A 17,631-nucleotide genomic window follows, 5' to 3' on the forward strand; every position below is an offset into this window, starting at 1 on the left:
CGGGAAGCAGCAGCCAGCACATCCCTCGGCCCACGCCACTTCCCACAGCCACCATTGGCCTGGAGCGGCAAACTGTGGCCAGTGGGAGCTGCGATCGGCCAAACCTGAGGACGCGGCAGGTAAACAAACCGGCCTGTCCCACCAGGGGGCTTACCCTGGTGGGCTGTGTGCCAAAGGTTGCCGATCCCTGGCATAGACTAAGAATGATATATTTGAAATCCTAATGCTCCAGGCTAGTTTAATCCAGGTTTTTGTCTCTTGTCTGTTTAATCCCTGTCACTTTTTTCAATTGAGTATGTTTGTTTTTTTTAAAAATTGACTGTTAGCTCTTTAGAAGTCTTTATCCCAGCAGAGGGCACTGGAGTCAGTCAGATGAGGCTACTGGTTGGATAACGTGACACTTTTGTGCTTATTTGTTATCTCCATGTTCGCTATGCACACACGACTGGGGTTTATATTTCTTAAAATACAGTTTTAATACTGGATTAGAAGTACAGTAGGAAATGTTTCTATTGCTAACCATGGCTGTCAGCAGTAAGTCTTCCTGAAAGGATGTTGAAAATGGTTTAATTTTTCTGCATTATTTTCAACTCAGAACCTGTATGAAGGCATCTGGACTTACAGATGGAGAGATACAAATTATAGTACCCCAATATACATATCTTTAAGTCTCTCTAAAATAGCTTTTTGGTAACATGCAACAGTGGTTTTCAACCTTTTTCATTTATGAATCCCTAAAAAATTTGGAATGGAGGTGTACACCCCTTTGGAAATCATAGACATAATCCATGGACTATGGTTAAAACCACTGTTCTATGATAACAACAACCATTTGCGGATCCCTTAGATGTAGTCTGAGGACCCCAGGTTGAAAACCATTGATATAGCATATATGGACTAACCTGATGGTGTCAGATGGTATAACCATTTTTATCAGCATTTGTTTGGGATGACTTATGACCCATATGGCCATCCCAAACTCAGGTCAATAAAACCTTGATGTCATGCCACACCCAATTTGGTTGAACAATTAGGACCTGAAGTACAGAATTTGACCAGTACTATAAATCATTGTACCCATTGTAGGCCTGGCTTGACATAAGAAACTAGCCTCATTTCTTAGTGGACATGATTGAGAAGGTGAATGGAAGATTAAGTTGTAAATAGGGGCTTTGCAAGCAGTATGCTGGAGTCAGGATGTCTGTGCTAGTTAAGATAAGCAGCAACACCCAGATGTTAGGGACAATGGACAAGATAAACCTGGAATGTAAAGATCAGGTTCCATATGGACAGAGCATGCTGTACAAGGATTGGTTCCTGCAAAGTAACCAATACGATCTGAAAGTGTGTAATGTATATAAAGAAAACTGTTTTCTGTGTAACTCTGGATGTGTGGTATGCCCTATATCCACCCCCTACACTTGAATCTGATCAAACCAGCATAGCTTTGCTGTATGCCAAATAAAGGAACCTGAGTGATGAAATCTGGAGTCAAATTGAGTACTTTGAATCGCAGAGAACTGGCTGAAGTGTTCTCCCTGGGTAAGCCAAGTGGTAAAGGTCTCAGAGAGAATCCCAACACCCATCTTTGTGGTTTACCCTTATAATTGATGAGAGCTGGTGAAACTGTTCTTGATAGGCATTGTGAATTTAGCCCCTTTTTTGGTTTAGTGAATCATTTTCAAACTAATTTTGATTTTCTCTGGATGTAGTTGTTGTTTATAAGTATTTATTGAACTGTGTGGACAAATAACTTTCAGCCTATGGGGTTGATTGTAGACTGCGGTTGACTTATTTGCACTGTCTGGTTTGTAAGTTAAGTCATGTAATATTGTTTCTCTTCCTTCACTGCAAGTCTGAAATTTTTTAAATAGGAAAATGTCAAATATTAAATAGCACCAATCTGTAAATATTTCTGTCAAATAATCATTAATGATCAGAAAAAAAATGAAACTACAGCCATTCAGAAACATTTTCATGAGTATTTGATGGGTTGTGTGAGTGTGAATATCTGGATTAATCCCACCCTGTGTGAACGTGAACACACTATTAAGACTTTTATGTTTCTTGCTCTTTCTGTTAGCTGCAATCATGACAGCAAATTTCTGTCCAGAGGGGCTTTAAGCTTGCTAGAGTTTCACCCAAATGCGGCAAACTAGGGACTTTAAAAACCTCAGGAGTTCAGGATGTAATAACAACAGTGTGGTTCACGGTTGGGAATAGGGTTGTACTTGACTTTAATTTTGTGATGGGGCACGTGAAAAATTAAAGGCCAAAATTAGCTGTGGAGTAAGCAGGTAAAGCTCCAGTGAAGACAGTAGAACCTACTGACAGTAGGGCTGAATTTGGCCCTGAATCTTGGTATTGCAAGATCAGGTAGACAGCAAGCATGTCAGAACTGGGTTCTAAGACCAGACGGTCATTTCTAAGTACAGGAATTCTGAAAACCCGACAAACTACTAAATCTACAGCCTAATAAACTTTCACAGGAACACTCTTTTTATGGAGCATTTCACAATTAAATTCAAAGCAAGCCCTGTATCTTTGGCATCACACCAATGTACCTAACAATCCCCCCGAAGAAGTGCTCTGTGTAAGCTTGTCTTTCTCCACAGAGAAGTTGGTCCAATAAAAGATATTGCCTCACCCACCTTGTCTCTCTAATATCCTGGAATCAACATAGCTACTACAACACTGCATATAATAATCCCACATTTTGTTAAATGAGAGAAACTTTGTAGGGCCAGCCTTATTTAAACTGAGGCAACTTTGCCTATAGAATCATAGAAGATTAGGGTTGGAAGAGACCTCAGGAGGTCATCTAGTCCAACCCCCTGCTCAAAGCAGGACCAACCCCAACTATTCATCACAGCCAGGGCTTTGTCAAGCTGGGCCTTAAAAACCTCTAAGGATGGAGATTCCACCACCTCCCTAGGTAACCTCTTCCAGTGCTTCACCACCCTCTTAGTGAAATAGTTTTTTCTAATAGCCAACCTAGACCTCCCCCACTGCAACTTGAGACCATTGCTCCTTGTTCTGTCATCTGCCACCACTGAGATCAGCTGAGCTCCATCCTCTTTGGAACCCCCCTTCAGGTAGTTGAAGGCTGCTATCAAATCCCCCCTCATTCTTCTCTTCTGCAGACTAAATAAGCCCTGTTCCCTCAGTCTCTCCTCATAAGTCATGTGCCCCAGCCCCCTAATCATTTTTGTTGCCCTCCACTGGACACTCTCCAATGTATCCACATCCTTTCTGTAGTGGGGGACCCAAAACTGGACACAATACTCCAGGTGTGGTCTCACCTGAGCTGAAGAGAGGAGAATAATCGCTTCCCTCGATCTGCTGGCAATGCTCCTACTAATGCAGACCACACCTTCATGTTCCTCTATTCTCCCTTTCTGTAACTGTTTCTTCTCCATCTCTTGGTTAGTATCTTTTCAGTTTTCTGTTCCTTCCTTTGTCTCAACACTTCTGTTTAGTAACCTCTTTCCTCCCACCTGCTCCTGCCATCCGTCCTGTCTTACTCTATCACGCATGTAAGGTGGATTAGAAAATTAGCTGAAAAAGTAATTCAATTCTTGAGTGCAAGAGGGAGAGGATGCCAGATGGGGTTAGTGTTGCGCTATGCTTCATCGCTGCATATCAGCAACACTTCTCTCTTTCTCTCACCTGTCCTACAAGACTTCTCTGGTTTGTGCTGGAGCTAGGAATGCAGAAATGCCAGCTGAATTGACCATGATGTCACATCAATAATATAATTTTTTGGGGAGGTGAGGTGTTAAACATCTCATCAGTGCTGTACTCCAGTTTGGGATTCTGCTATTTCTGATTTCAACAGCACATTGCCAAAAAGTCCTGGATATATAAATCAGTAAATTGAAGGTGGCAGAGAATTTTCTTTTCCAACACAGAAAAGAAAACCATGTACAATCAGGCATGGATAGAACTCGGGAAGTTGAATGGTGTGAGTGATTTAGAAAGTCTCTCTACTGGTTTCATGTGGCTAGTAGGAAAGTAGTCAAAGAAGCTAATAGACTGCAGAACATGAAAGCATCAGCAAGTATATTTCCCCATGCGACAATATGCAACATGCGACAATATGCAAATATTTAGCGTGTAAATGGAAACAAAATAAAATCCCACTTACTCCTTGGCAAACCTACCTCTTTGTGTTGTTCAAAGGCAGACATTCTGGACATGAGTATTTTACTAACATACCTTTTATAGCACAGTAACATTTTGGTGCAGAGTCTGCTGTTGATCCACATTTTGGGTGATACAAGTACCCTTACTTCTCTTGAGTCTCATTCACACCTCTCTTTGCTCTATAGACTGCAGGTCAGTCTAGAGCACTTCATGAGTACTCTTGAAAAGAAACAGGAAACTGTGCCAAATCATTTCTTCATCCCGTTGTACTTCTGCTATCAGATCACTTCTTCTGTGGCAGAACCTGCAGCGGGAGGGTCTAGCAGTGAAGGGAAGTTCAGTGAGTTAATAGTTGTAGTCTTATTAAAGTTATATTGTCTATTAGAAATAACCATGTATCATGGTTTCCATAGCAGTGGATCTACTATTGTCATTTGTTTCTCTCAACAGTATCTTTGAGTGTAAATTTAGTAAATACATACACAAACTAAACACACATTTTACCACCCTATATTATCATATGGATACAGGGCAATTGAAATTACATGTATGCTGATTTTTAAAAATAAATAATCCAGAAATACATTCCAAGTGTGATGGGTTTAGCATACCCATTGACTTGACTGTGCACTGTTGCTCTTGGTAGTCAGTGTACAAAGGGTAAAATACTTATTGCTATTTTCAGCTAATGGAGCTACTCATTTTAGCTCAAGTAACGAGGATTTTTGTTTCTGAAACCAGAAGTCCTAGGTTCTATTCCTAACGCTGCCACCTTTTAGATGGTAACTGTTGGCACAGTTCAGGGCAACTGCACCTGTATTCCCCTTCTGTGGTCCGCCAAAGGCACCCACTCCAGGCTCCTGGCTCTTCAGCTGTCACATCTCTCTCCCTTCTTATTGGGGTTTTTCGAGCAGTCACCTCCCCCTGACGTTTCCTACCCTGCTGCCATTCATCCAGTTTAGTGGAATTTTTTCACTTTTGTTTTAATGCATTTGTTTGTTTATGTTGCTATATTCTGAACAGAGACTTACTTGCATTGATTTCAGGTAGGGTTGGGCAAGAATTCAACAACAGGAAAAGCCATATCAGGAGGAGCAGCTGCTCTGCCCTGAAGGTTTTTTCACTCGTGATCTAAATCTATAGTCACATGTGAGTGTATTTATTTCCAACCGACCTGAGAAATAGTTTCTTTTGAAATAAGCAATAAAGTAATTACTGCCTTGGGATCCAAAATCTTCCTGATCCAAGTTTCATTCAAGAGGGATTCTTTGAAAGAGAAGGAAGTTACATGAAGATAATCCTTCAGTTGACATTTAGAGAACGTTGCCAAGTGGGATACTATAGAGGTCAGTATTGGCACTTATGCCTGTTTATTAACAGTATAAATTCCAACAATTTGTTGTTGACTCTGAAAGGGGGGAGAATGGCAAATACAAAGGAGGACAGAGTCAAACTGCAAAATGCTGTTTACATCCAAAAAGAGGAGATGCTAGTAGTAATAGATGTAAAGTTGGATACCTAAAGGGAGGAAGTGGGGCAGTTAAGAGGAAAGGAGTGAACTAGAGAGAGAATTTCTAAATATTTGTAATACCATATTGACAAACCCAATGTTGTTCTCTGGTGCATGTAATATGTAAATAAAATGTGTGTGTGTGTGTGTGTGTTTATAATAGTATATGAATCTCATGCAGAGAAGTAATATGCCTTAGTATATGAATTCAGTGTCTTAACTATCACATTCAGTTTAGGAAAACTAGAAGTAAAAGAACCCAACAACAATTGCATAAGGATTTGGAGGGTAAGATATCGGGAACGACAAAACGATCTGTATGTGTGTGTAAACTTGGTGTTGGGGGCTGGGAAATACTATCAGGGAACAGGGAACCCACAGGTGGTGTTGCAGAGGGATATAATAATGATCTCTGAATACCATTAGGTTGACAATTTCAATAGAGAATGTTTCTATTTCACAGAATAGGACAAGAAGGAAATTAACTGAAGATAAAGACAGAAAAGTTGAGGTAAACTTTTACTCTGTGTGTGTGTGTGTGTGTGTGTGTGTGTGTGTTTGCCTAATTGTGGGTTCAGTCATGTTTTTATAGATACAGTCCTGTTTTGGTGGGGATGGGGGGTGCGAGGGCGCACTACCCTGGGAGAATTTGAGATTTAATGGGTAAAACATGCATCTTACTGCATGCTGGTTACCTTTGCTGGCTGGTGCATATGAGTGGCAAGCCTGGGCCCTGCACTGAGGTGTCTTGCACCTCAAGGGCACATGACAGAAGCACTTCATGTGCTTTGGGGAGCACAGGAATAGCAATTGTGCCTGGCTGTTGGGCAGGGTGAAGATGAGCTTTTCGCAGCCTCCGTTCCCCATGTTTTCATGTTCACAGAGCATTTACATCTAGCGCGATATGACTTGTAATTTTTCATTGTGATGCTGTTTTCATAGCTGCCTCATAGCTGAGATGACTGACTGACTATATTGCATCCTGATTGCTCTGTGAGAAAACAGTCCATTCATTTTTGTTGTTATGGTTATTACTTCACTTCTTTGCATTGCTTCATTTCATGAAGCACTATGGTATTAAACTTTATGGCCACGCTAGTCTTGGCAACAGAAAAGTAGTGCTGGTTGGGAAATGTGTTTTTTCTCATGAAAATTTCTTGATGAACATGGATTTTTGGAGGCTTTTATTTAAAATATGTCAATTTTTCAGTTTTTGACCAACAAAAATGAACAATTCTTTTGGTTTTCAATTTTTTGATGAAAACGGAATTTTTTTCCCAAAAACCTTCCATTTAGTCAAAAAGGCATTTTTTTTTAATAGCAAAAAACTTCGGTGAACATTTTTCAGTCAGCTTTCTGTAAGAAAGAAAGGCCGGTAGGCTCCATGCTGTGAAACTGAGCCTGGCACAAACACTTGTGAAACACACAAACACAAAAATTCTGCGGAACACGTGTTTGGGCCTGATGACAAAACAATGTGCCATGGCACACAGGTTGGGAAACAGTGATTTAACTAATGTCATTAGGGAAGGTTGTTGTGTTTGTGAAGAGTTCAGTCACAGAGATCCCCTTGAGACTGTCACCTGATGTGCTGAAATTACCTCTGAGCCCGCTTTCCCTGCCAGCTTGGAACTTCCAGAACCCTGTCTTGTTGAGCCAGACATGCTAGCCTGCTACAACACAGACCCAGGGTCTGGTCCATGTCCCCAAGCTACAGACTTAACTGAAAACAGCTCAGCAAGTTACCTGCCTCCAGCACTCAGACACCCAGTTCCCAATGGGATCCAACCTCCAAAAAAATCTGTTTTACCCTGTATAAAGCTTATACAGGGTAAATTCATAAATTGTTCACTCTCTATATCACTGATAGAGAGAGATGCACAGTTGTTTGCTCCCCCAGGTATTAATCACTTACTGTGGGTTTATTAATAAACAACCGTGATATTATTAAGTATAAAAAGTAGGATTTAAATGGTTTCAAGTAATAACAGACAGAAAAAAGTAAGTCACCAAACAAAATAAAGCGAAAACACGCAAGTCTAATACATTAAGAAACTGATTACAGGTAATATCTCATCCACAGAGATGTTCCAATAAGCTTCTTTCACAAACTAGACTCCTTCCTATTGTGGGCCCAATCCTTTCCCCTGGTACAGTCTTTGTTAGATTCAGCAGACATCTCAGGTGGTAAGCAGGGGTTTTCTCATGACTAGCAGCCCCTTTGTCCTGCTCCACCCCCTTTTATAGCTTTGGCACAAGGCGGGAATCTTTTGACTATGCTTGTCCCCACCCCCGCCTCATCAATGGAAAAGTACAAGGATTAAGATGGATTGCAGTATTGTGTGAACTGGTCACATGTCACTGTAAGACCCCTAGTCTCCATTCTTCCTGGGTTGGCCCACATGTACACAGGAAGGTTTGTAGGTAAATAAACCACTTACAACCATTTGTCCTAGTCAATGGGAGCCTTCAACATTCTAAACCACTATTAATGGCCCACACTTCGCATAATTATAATAGGACCTCAGAGTTATAGTTCATATTTCTAGCTTCAGATACAAGAATGATACATGCATACAAATAGGAGGAATATATTTAGTAGGTTATAACTTTGTTATGATACCTTACAAGAGACCTTTTGCATAAAGCATATTCCAGTTACGTCGTGTTCACACTCATAAGCTTATTTCCACAAAACATATGGAATGCAACATCACAGTGTTATGCTGACAGAAAAACTCCTGTTGGCATACGCTACATGAGGGGGTCTGCTAGTATAGCTATGCTGGCTAAGTGTTTATAGAGTAGACATGGCTTTTTAACCACCATTTTTAAGAACCCAGTATTTTAAGCACAAAACTATCCTTCCTTGAGGTCTCACGTGACATTGTACTACAAAATCCCTTTTCCCCTCATTTTATCCCTCCAGTCATTTGTCTCTAAATTTAAAAGTCTGGGCTAGTCATTGGGGAAATTGAATGGTGAAATATCTGGATTTTCCTCCTCTGCTCCCAATGACAACTCAGAAAAATGCTGAGCAAGACTTTTCCACCTCTCAGGTTGTCCTGCTGCTGCTGGCAATATGAAACAGACCATTTTCAGGGCCTTGTTTCATGCCTCATCATTCATGTGACTGCTGACTGCACAGAAAATGTAAATCGCTAACTGCTAAGTATAGATAACATCAACAATTACACATTTTTAATCTCTGAAATTGCTGGGTCAGCATAGGAAAGAAGACAGCAAGTGTGAAAAATCGGGACAGGGGGTAGGGGGTAATAGGAACCTATATTTGAAAAAGACCCAAAAATCAGGACTGTCCCTATAAAATCTGGACATCTGGTCACCCTAGCCACAGCACAGGTAGCAGAGCTGGGGATCAGCTTGTCACTACTAGGAGACAAGGAAGCCCAGGAAGGTTTTGTCAGCTGAAGCAAAAAGTCAGGGTGTTTGTCACAGTGGGGTGGGAGCACTGAGTCTCCACCTTTTATTATGAAGGGAGAAGATCATAGTAGGCCAGTGGGTGCGGGGGGGTTGAAATACCTGCTAGAAGAGTGTAGTGTATAGGAACTGGGAAGTACCCTTTTAGTTTGCAAGACCTTTAGTGGCATTCACTGTCCTCTGTTTCAGAAGTCGCTGGAACCCTGCAGAACAGTTTCCCTGATACTTCCCACCCTATTTTCAGTTGCTTTTAACTTTGCCAGACTTCAACCATTCAGGCTGAAATTTTCCATACTGAATGTTTGCTTCAGGCTGAACTTTGTTGGAAAATTTCAGCCAAAACAGTTCAGCCATTTCTTAGGATGAGTTGAGGGAAAAAGAAGTTGTTTTGTCCATATTAAAAATGGTGGTCTTTTTTTAAACTAGCTTTAGCTGTTGGAGCAGTGGTGGGTTTTATGTCCAGGATGCTATACCTGTGAGAAAACACCCCAATGTGACCAAGTTTATAAGCTTTGGAAAAATCTTGGTGGGGGTGATGGAAACTGGGACTGGCTGGGCAAGGAGACTGGGAGGGAGTGGATACTGGGAATAGGAGTCACAAGTTAGAGGAGGCTGGGACTGGTTCAGCAGGGAGAATGGAACTGCAGCCCCAGAGGGAGGAAAATCTGGATTGGTCAGGCCAAGAGACTGGGACAAAGAGCCTGGGAAGGTTTGAGAGGGGAGACTGATATTGGATGAGCAGCCCAGGGTGAGAGACTAGGACTGGGAGCTAGTGTGGGAGGAGAGACATGGGATGAGGAGCCAGGAGGGGGGAACTGAAGTGGCTGGGCAAGGAGCCTGGTGACAAAGAGTTGGGAGCATGGATGGCAGGTTTAAGAGGCTACAGGAGGCTAAGCCTCCCCAAACAAGATGGGGTGCACCTCCCTTTGGCCCTGCTCCCGCTTATCCTCTTCCCCGTGGCCCTGTCTGCACGGTGCCTCTTCCCTCCCCTGCTCCACGTCTTCCACTGAGGACCCCCGCCAGCTGCTTGCCCCTCTGAGGAGTGAGTGGTGGCCGGGGGGAGGCCTTGGGAGAGGGAGTGGAGAGGTGCAAGTGGAGTGCGTGAGGGAGCCTCTGGGGTGGAGGCCAAGCAAGAGTGGGGCCTAGGGTGGAGCAGGGGTGAAGCATGGGTGGGGCCTCAGGGTGAGGAGGCTGAGTGGGGTGGGCCTTGGGGCGGAGCAGGGGGCAGGCCATGGTCTGGGAACTGGTGCTTCCCCCGCTCACTTCTATGGAGCTTCCAGCGCTCACACCCAGCCCTCTCAAAGTCTGGAACACATGACTTATGAGGAGAGGCTGAGGGAACTGGGATTGTTTAGTCTGCAGAAGAGAAGAATGAGGGGGGATTTGATAGCTGCTTTCAACTACCTGAGAGGTGGTTCCAGAGAGGATGGTTCTAGACTATTCTCAGTGGTAGAAGATGACAGGACAAGGAGTAATGGTCTCAAGTTGTAGTGGGGGAGGTTTAGGTTGGATATTAGGAAAAACTTTTTCACTAGAAGGGTGGTGAAACACTGGAATGCGTTACCTAGGGAGGTGGTAGAATCTCCTTCCTTAGAAGTTTTTAAGGTCAGGCTTGACAAAGCCCTGGCTGGGATGATTTAATTGGGGATTGCTCCTGCTTTGAGCAGAGGGTTGGACTAGATGACCTCCTGGGGTCCCTTCCAACCCTGATATTCTATGATTCTATGAAATGCAGGAGTCACACACTGCCCATGGTTGAGGGTGAGAGAATGAGAGTGTGGGGGAAACTGGGACTTGGACAGCGAGCCCAGAGGGGAGACTAGGACTGGCTGGGAAAGGAGACCGGCAAAGGGATGAGAGAGAAAACTGAGGAGTGGAGGCTGGGACTAGGTAGGCAGGAGAATGAGACTGAGGCAAGGATCCTGGAATGGGGAAGAGACATGAGGGACTTGTTGGAGGGGACAGGGCAGAAGGGGTCAAATTTGGGTGGGAATAGACAAAAGAACCTATGCCCCTTAGACAGTACTCCCCTCCAGAGCGTGTAATGGAACCCAAGGTCCCTGAGGGCCCCCATTCCTCTGCTGTCTGCAAATATCTGTGAAAAACACTGGCAAAGTGTCCCATTCCCCTCTACTGCAGGTCAACATAGAGGATGACCACCTACAACTGCTTTCGCTTACCCAGTTAGCTGAAGTGGCAGAGGTCTGGGCAGAGAATCTAAAGGTTCAGACCCGGCTGATGAATGATGTGGGTGTTAGTATTAGAGCTGGTCAATTTTTTTTTTTTTGATGAAACATTTTTTCATTGGGATTTGCTGATTAGTCACAATTGAAATGTTCTGTGGGACCATGTTGATTTTGATGAAATTACACTGGAAATTGAGCAGGCTTCTGACAGAAGAATCCTGCCTGGTTTCCTGCCCGCTCTCCCACCTGACACGGCAGCCTGCCTGGCAAACTGCTGGAGCACCCCGGCTTTCAAGTTCCCAGCTCCTCATCAGGCGGGCTGATGGGGAGCCAAGATCCTGGAAGCCCTGAGAGCCCTAGCTCCCAGGCTCATGGCTTCTTGGCAGCACAGGCCTCCAGGATCCGCAGCTCCAAGACAGTCTGCCAAGTGGACTCTCTCGGAATTGTGGCTCTTGTGGCTTACAAACTGCCCCAGAGCCCAGGCTCCCAGTAGAGCTGGGAGGAGAACAGTAATTCCATTTTCACAGAGAATGTCGAACTTGTTCTGAATTGGAACAAGACCAAGTTTCAAAATCCTCTGAAAATCATTCTCTGCCCATCTCTAGTCACTGTGATACCACACAATGGAGCTTCATTTTTTTTCAGTTTGCTTTTTTAAAAGGCTAGGACATTACACACACAAAATATATTACAAGAACCTTATTCAGGTTGCAAAGTCAAGCATTGTGTGTCACTCTGAAGCCTGGAATGTCTGTTGTGTCAGTGTGAAGCGATAGAAACAGCTACAAGCATAGTTGAGAGTTCTTTTTGTTCAGACTATCACCAGGTTCAGTCATCACTGGATTCCACAGTCTGTTACTGTCCAATTTTAAAGTTTTCAGCCATTTTCAGCTTTACAAACTGTACCAACTTCTGTTGGTGAGAGAGACAAGTTTTTGAGCTTTTACAGAGTTTGAAAGCTTGTCTCTCTCACCAACAGAAGTTGGTCCGGTGAAATGTGTTACTTCACCCACCTTGTCTCTCTAAAATCCTGGGACCAACATAGCTACAGCTACAAGCCAAAAGCCTAGACCGCTGTGGGATGAGAGGTTACTCAGCCAATCACCATCTTTACGCTGTAGCTAATTTGCATGGAACAATTTAATTGGTTGTATGAGGGAGACTACAAAAATGGCGGATTACGTGGCCCCACTGCCATAGTTCTTCCAAACCACACAACCAGCACACACAATAACCCCAAACACACGCAGTCTCTCACTGCAGCACACACTCCTCATTCACCACCTGCACAAATAAACAGAAATCTCCCAGCACAACTCCCTCTAGACAAATCAACACAATCAGCATACAACATAATGCCAAACACACACAGTCCCTCACCTCAATACACTCCTCTCATTTGCCACCCACACAATCTTCCAGCACAACCAACCACCCCACACAAATCAACACAATCACTCAGACAGCAACACAACCAGTACACACAATAATTGCAAACACACACAGCACCTCACCTCACTATAAACCCCTCATTTGCTACCCATGGAAATCCACACAACTCTCCCTGTCCAACACAAGTCCCCCACAGTGACACAATCAGCATACACAATAACTCCAAACACACACAACCCCTCACTGTAGTGCACACCCCTCATTTGCCACCTGCACAAATCAAAACAAATCTCCCAGCACAACCTTCCTAGACCCAAATCAACACAACCACCCATGCAACCAGTACACACAATAACCCCAAATATCACTCAGAAGCCTAAATATCTGTTGTGTCAGTGTGAAGCAAGGGAAACAGCTTTCAGCATGGTTGAGAGCTCTTTTTGTTCAGAATATTAGTCATCGCTGGGTTTCACAGTCTGCTACTGTCCCTCTTTTGAGTTCTTAGCCATTTTTGGCTTTTTTACCACATGATTTTACACATTACACCTGTGTGATAGCACAGGCTTTCAGCTACTGGTGGATAGATGGATACTACTATATATATGAGAGGGATCTTATGTTATTGAAATACTATTTTTACCTATTACCTGTTAAACACTGCTCCCCCAACTCCTACACTACAGTTACAGCCCTGGTATGAATTAATACTTGGCAACACTACAGAAATATTAAACCCATGTCCTAGAATTGCGGGGAAGGAGGGATTACTCCAAAGAAACATCAGAAAATACGTGTAGAAAAATGAATGAAAATGATAAAGTTTGTATGCAGTGTAGCTGTAGCTATGTTGGTCCCAGGATTTTAGAGAGACAAGGTGGGTGAAGTAACATATTTTACTGGACCAACTTCTGTTGGTGAGAGAGACAAGCTTTCAAACTCTGTAAAAGCTTAAAAACTTGTCTCTCTCACCAACAGAAGTTGGTCCAGTAAAATATGTTACTTCACCCACCTAGTCTAACTATAAAGTTTAATGATTTTTCATGTTTGGCTCCCTATTTTTTGTTTATTCCCTATTTTCCCTTTCCTTTCCAGAAGCCTGCTTAGCAAATATGAGGCTTGAAAATATCACTTTAGTTTTTATCAAGTTTTAGCACAAGGTAATTTGTCCAGTTATAAAACTGGGATCCTCACACAGTAAGGATATTCTAGTCCTAGATAGGTGCTAAGATAAGATAATAATGTGACCCATCTAAGTACCGGAGACTAGATGTATTGGATTCCCCAAATATTCACTAATCCTATGTGGCATCTATGGGACTATATAGTTCTCTAATTCCTGCTCTAAATATGATGTTTCTATAAAAATTCAACACAATAAGCCTTCTTTTGTTAAAATGAATTTTTCATGTGGTTTATCTTTTTCTCTCCTCCTCTCAGGCCATGTCTTCTATTAAGATTGAGTCTGTTGTGAAGGAGAAGAACAGGATGGGAGAGTGCCCAGTATGGGAAGAAAGAGAAAATGCACTTGTATATGTGGATATTAATTCACAGAAAGTTTGCCGCTGGAACTCAGTCACCAATGAAGTGCACAGTGTGTCTGTGGGTAAGACAGTGCCACGCTGAGTCTTAAAACTTGTTTGCTACTTTGTTTCTGTACCTTTTTAGGTTGTTTTTTTCCCCCTGTGTTATAGTTGATCTATCTCTGCCGTTAGTTGTTTGTATGCAGTGGAGTAGTAGCCACGTCGGTCCCAGGTTAATAGTTTGTCAGTTAGCAATGCAAACTGCCTAGTATGGGACACAGCTAAGAGCGCCAATCTCAGGTCAGGCTGCCATAAAACAGGGCATGTACCCCAAACTAGTGGTATAGTCTCTCATAAGATTTCACCAAGCCAGTAACAAATGTGTGCTTCCAAAATGCTATACTAGTTGTTATGTAGCCACAGACAGACCCCCTCAGGCCCTCTAGCCCCTCATGCACCACCCAGAGAAACCAGAGTTCTGTGATAAATGATTATTAAAATCAAGAATCACATCTATTAGATTCTTCCCATGCCAAGGAACCAGACACACACCCCAGGTCAAAATATACTTCAGCTCTTATCCCCAAACCAAGCTGATAGCCAATTCTTTAGTAACTAAAAACTAAAAGTTTATTAATATATATAAAAAGGAAGAGCAGCATTAAGAGGTTACAGTGAATCATATCCATTGCAGTTAATTTCAGAGTTTGTAGATCAGGATAATAGCAATGATGTTAAATCTGCCAGTTTGCAAAAGTCTCTCTGGTTCATCTCAAATATTGGGGTCCTCAGTCCGTTGTTCAAAGCTCTTTGTTAGAAATCATAATCCAGAGATGTGGAGCAGGAAAGTGGCAAGGGCATGATGTCACTCTCCCATTGATAGCTCCCCCCGCCTCCAACCCAGGTGTATGGAAAGTTGCTGTCTCAAACATGGAGTCAGGGATGACATGTTCTACGTGCCCTTGCTGAGTCATGAGGCATCCATTGTCTACATGCTCTCGGAGGCATCCTCAGGAGGGGCCCACTGGAAGAGCTGATTCTTTTTAATGGCTCATCAACCATGGCTGTCTGGTCTTGATGTAAATTGGGCCTGTGGGTGTTACCTAGGAACACAACATGTTCAAGATACAAACACACAGCAAAGATCCATAACTTCATACACAATGATAATACATATAAACAGAATAACATTGTTCAACAAATCACAACCTTTCCAATGATACCTTACAAGGCATACTTTGCATAAGATTTATCACAATTGTGCAGCAGTGAGTGGTGATATCTTAGTGTACATATGGTCATCTTTCTTCCTGTACAGAGCCACAAGTAGTTTATAGCATTTCATGCCATCCTTTTACTTTCCACTGAGACAAGTGAACTGCGCTCCTACAATCATTTAGTATGAGGTGGCCCAAGTCAACAAGACGGAGAATTATAGTTATCAAGGTGGAGGTTCGAAATGCCTGGATCACTGTGTGTAAGTCCAAAGTCAACAAGAAAGGGCACATTTTTCCCAGCAGTGGTAGATTAAATGGATTTTTTTCTTGGCTCTGGGTGCTTGAGGAGTTTAGAAGTAGTGAGGAGCCTAGGAGAACACTGAGACTACAAGTTATGTTAATGATCAGAATGGAAGGTAATGTTATAGAGGTGGCAAGTTCTTCAAAGTGCCTCACTCCCCCTACTCGCATTATCTCAGTCTTTCCTGGATTCAGCTTCAACCAGTTTTTCTCCATCCCATTACTGATCTCAGCCATGTCCTTAGAGAGCTAAGAAATGGCACTGCACATCTAGTGAGAAGGTGATGTCAAGCAGGATATAGAGCCTATGATATAACATGATCTGACACTCACTGAATTTCTCCCGTTCCCCCCATGTCTCTTGTTTGCAGATGCTCGTGTTGGCTCAGTGGCCCTTCGGAAGTGTGGGGGTTATGTCATTGCCTTGGGAACCAGATTTGCCTTTTTAAACTGGGAAACGGAGTCAGTAACCACTATTGCTGAACTTGAACAGGATAAACCAAACAACAGGTTTAATGATGGGAAAGTGGATCCAAAGGGGAGATTTTTTGCTGGTATGTTTCTGATAGGATTTTCACTCTCAATGAAGTAGGACTATTTCTAATGTGTATTGTACTTTTATTCTCTGGGAACTTGATTCTTCAGCTCAGCTTCACTCAGCAATAGGTGAAGTGTGTGAGAATTGGTACTTCTATTACTGCAGAAGCATGGAAGCAGAAAGTGGTGTATGGATGCCTCTGATTGTGTGACAGGTCAGGAGGAGGGACTCACAGTCTAAAGTGGGGCTGACCTGGATGTAGCAGGGGCAGACAGGCAGCCTGGCCTGTCTGGTAAGTGGCCTATGTTTTTGTTTTCTGGACATGTTTTTTTAATTGTGCTTAGCCAGGCAAAAATACAAGCCCTTTACTAGACATGTAAAGGGGCCAGTGAAGGATTTATATTGGTTGTTGGGGTAAAATCTTGGGTCCTTTTGAAGTCAATGGGAGTTTTGCCATTGACTTCAATGGAGTCAGGATTTCACTCATTGGTTCCTGCACCCCCTCAGATTTACATTATAGATTCAAATTAAAGGCCTGATTCTACAAATACTTGCTACCAAACACAGCAATTACTACTGGGAGCAGATCCACAGAGTTGTGACAGTAATTTCTATGCTTGGCAGTGGTTCCAGAATCAGGTCCAAATGTGTTATGTCAATTATAGTCTGTCAATTTATTATTCAGTATTTACCAACAATAGTTACTCTAATTTCAGACTGGAGTTTACTGTATTAAGGGCTGATGTGGTCTTAACTTTATTCTTATTTCCTAGTCTTGCAGCAGCCTAAAGTTAGAAAAATGAAAGAGAAATATTATTTTTGTATATATGCTGTTCATATCTGTTTGTGATGAATGGACAATCCCAACTTAAAATTTGGCTCAAATATTGTAAAACAAGCTTTTATCAAATTTAAGACCAATAGAAGGATTTCCACAAATTAACAACAAAACTTAAATATTCCCCTGAGGCATTAAAAACTCAATTACTGCAGCAACTTGAAAGTGACTGTAAAAAACAAACAAACAAAAAAACAACCCACAGCAACAACACCACCAAAACCCCAAGCAAACAGTGAAACTGGCTTCACTTTCATTTTTCAAGTGGAGACATGCAAAAAGTAAACAAGTGAAAAAGCTTAAATGGTGACATGTAAATTAGATTTATAAAAATCTTTCACTTCTGTTATTCTAAGTCTTTATTAATAACCTAGGTAATAATACGTTTACAGTATATGCATTTTAAGTTCAGAGTCCCTTTAGGTAATAAAAGTATTTTGCAACCAGTGAGAAACATGAGTGTGTGCCATTTGCCCTCAAGTTTGCTTTAACTACCTGAGGATTGTGGGTAGAACCTCACCTCTTTGCCATATTATTGTGATC

At 42.4% G+C, this 17,631-nt stretch overlaps 1 protein-coding gene across 3 annotated transcripts in view; it reads left to right on the plus strand.

Moving 5' to 3' along the window:
- Positions 1-17,631, plus strand: part of LOC140914782 (regucalcin) — a 28,878-nt gene that overhangs the window by 3,463 nt on the left and 7,784 nt on the right. The window contains exons 1-4 of one of the 3 annotated variants that reach the window (XM_073353466.1): positions 4,669-5,492; positions 6,120-6,167; positions 14,113-14,278; positions 16,084-16,266. In XM_073353466.1, coding sequence (XP_073209567.1) covers positions 14,116-14,278; positions 16,084-16,266 — 346 coding nt within the window. In that variant the 5' untranslated portion in view covers positions 4,669-5,492; positions 6,120-6,167; positions 14,113-14,115. Of the gene's footprint in view, positions 1-4,668; positions 5,493-6,119; positions 6,168-14,112; positions 14,279-16,083; positions 16,267-17,631 lie in introns of those variants that run through there. The other 2 variants (XM_073353439.1, XM_073353447.1) reach the window with 2 other exon arrangements.

This window comes from Lepidochelys kempii, chromosome 1, assembly GCF_965140285.1.
Source record: "Lepidochelys kempii isolate rLepKem1 chromosome 1, rLepKem1.hap1, whole genome shotgun sequence".
NCBI lineage: Eukaryota > Metazoa > Chordata > Testudines > Cheloniidae > Lepidochelys > Lepidochelys kempii.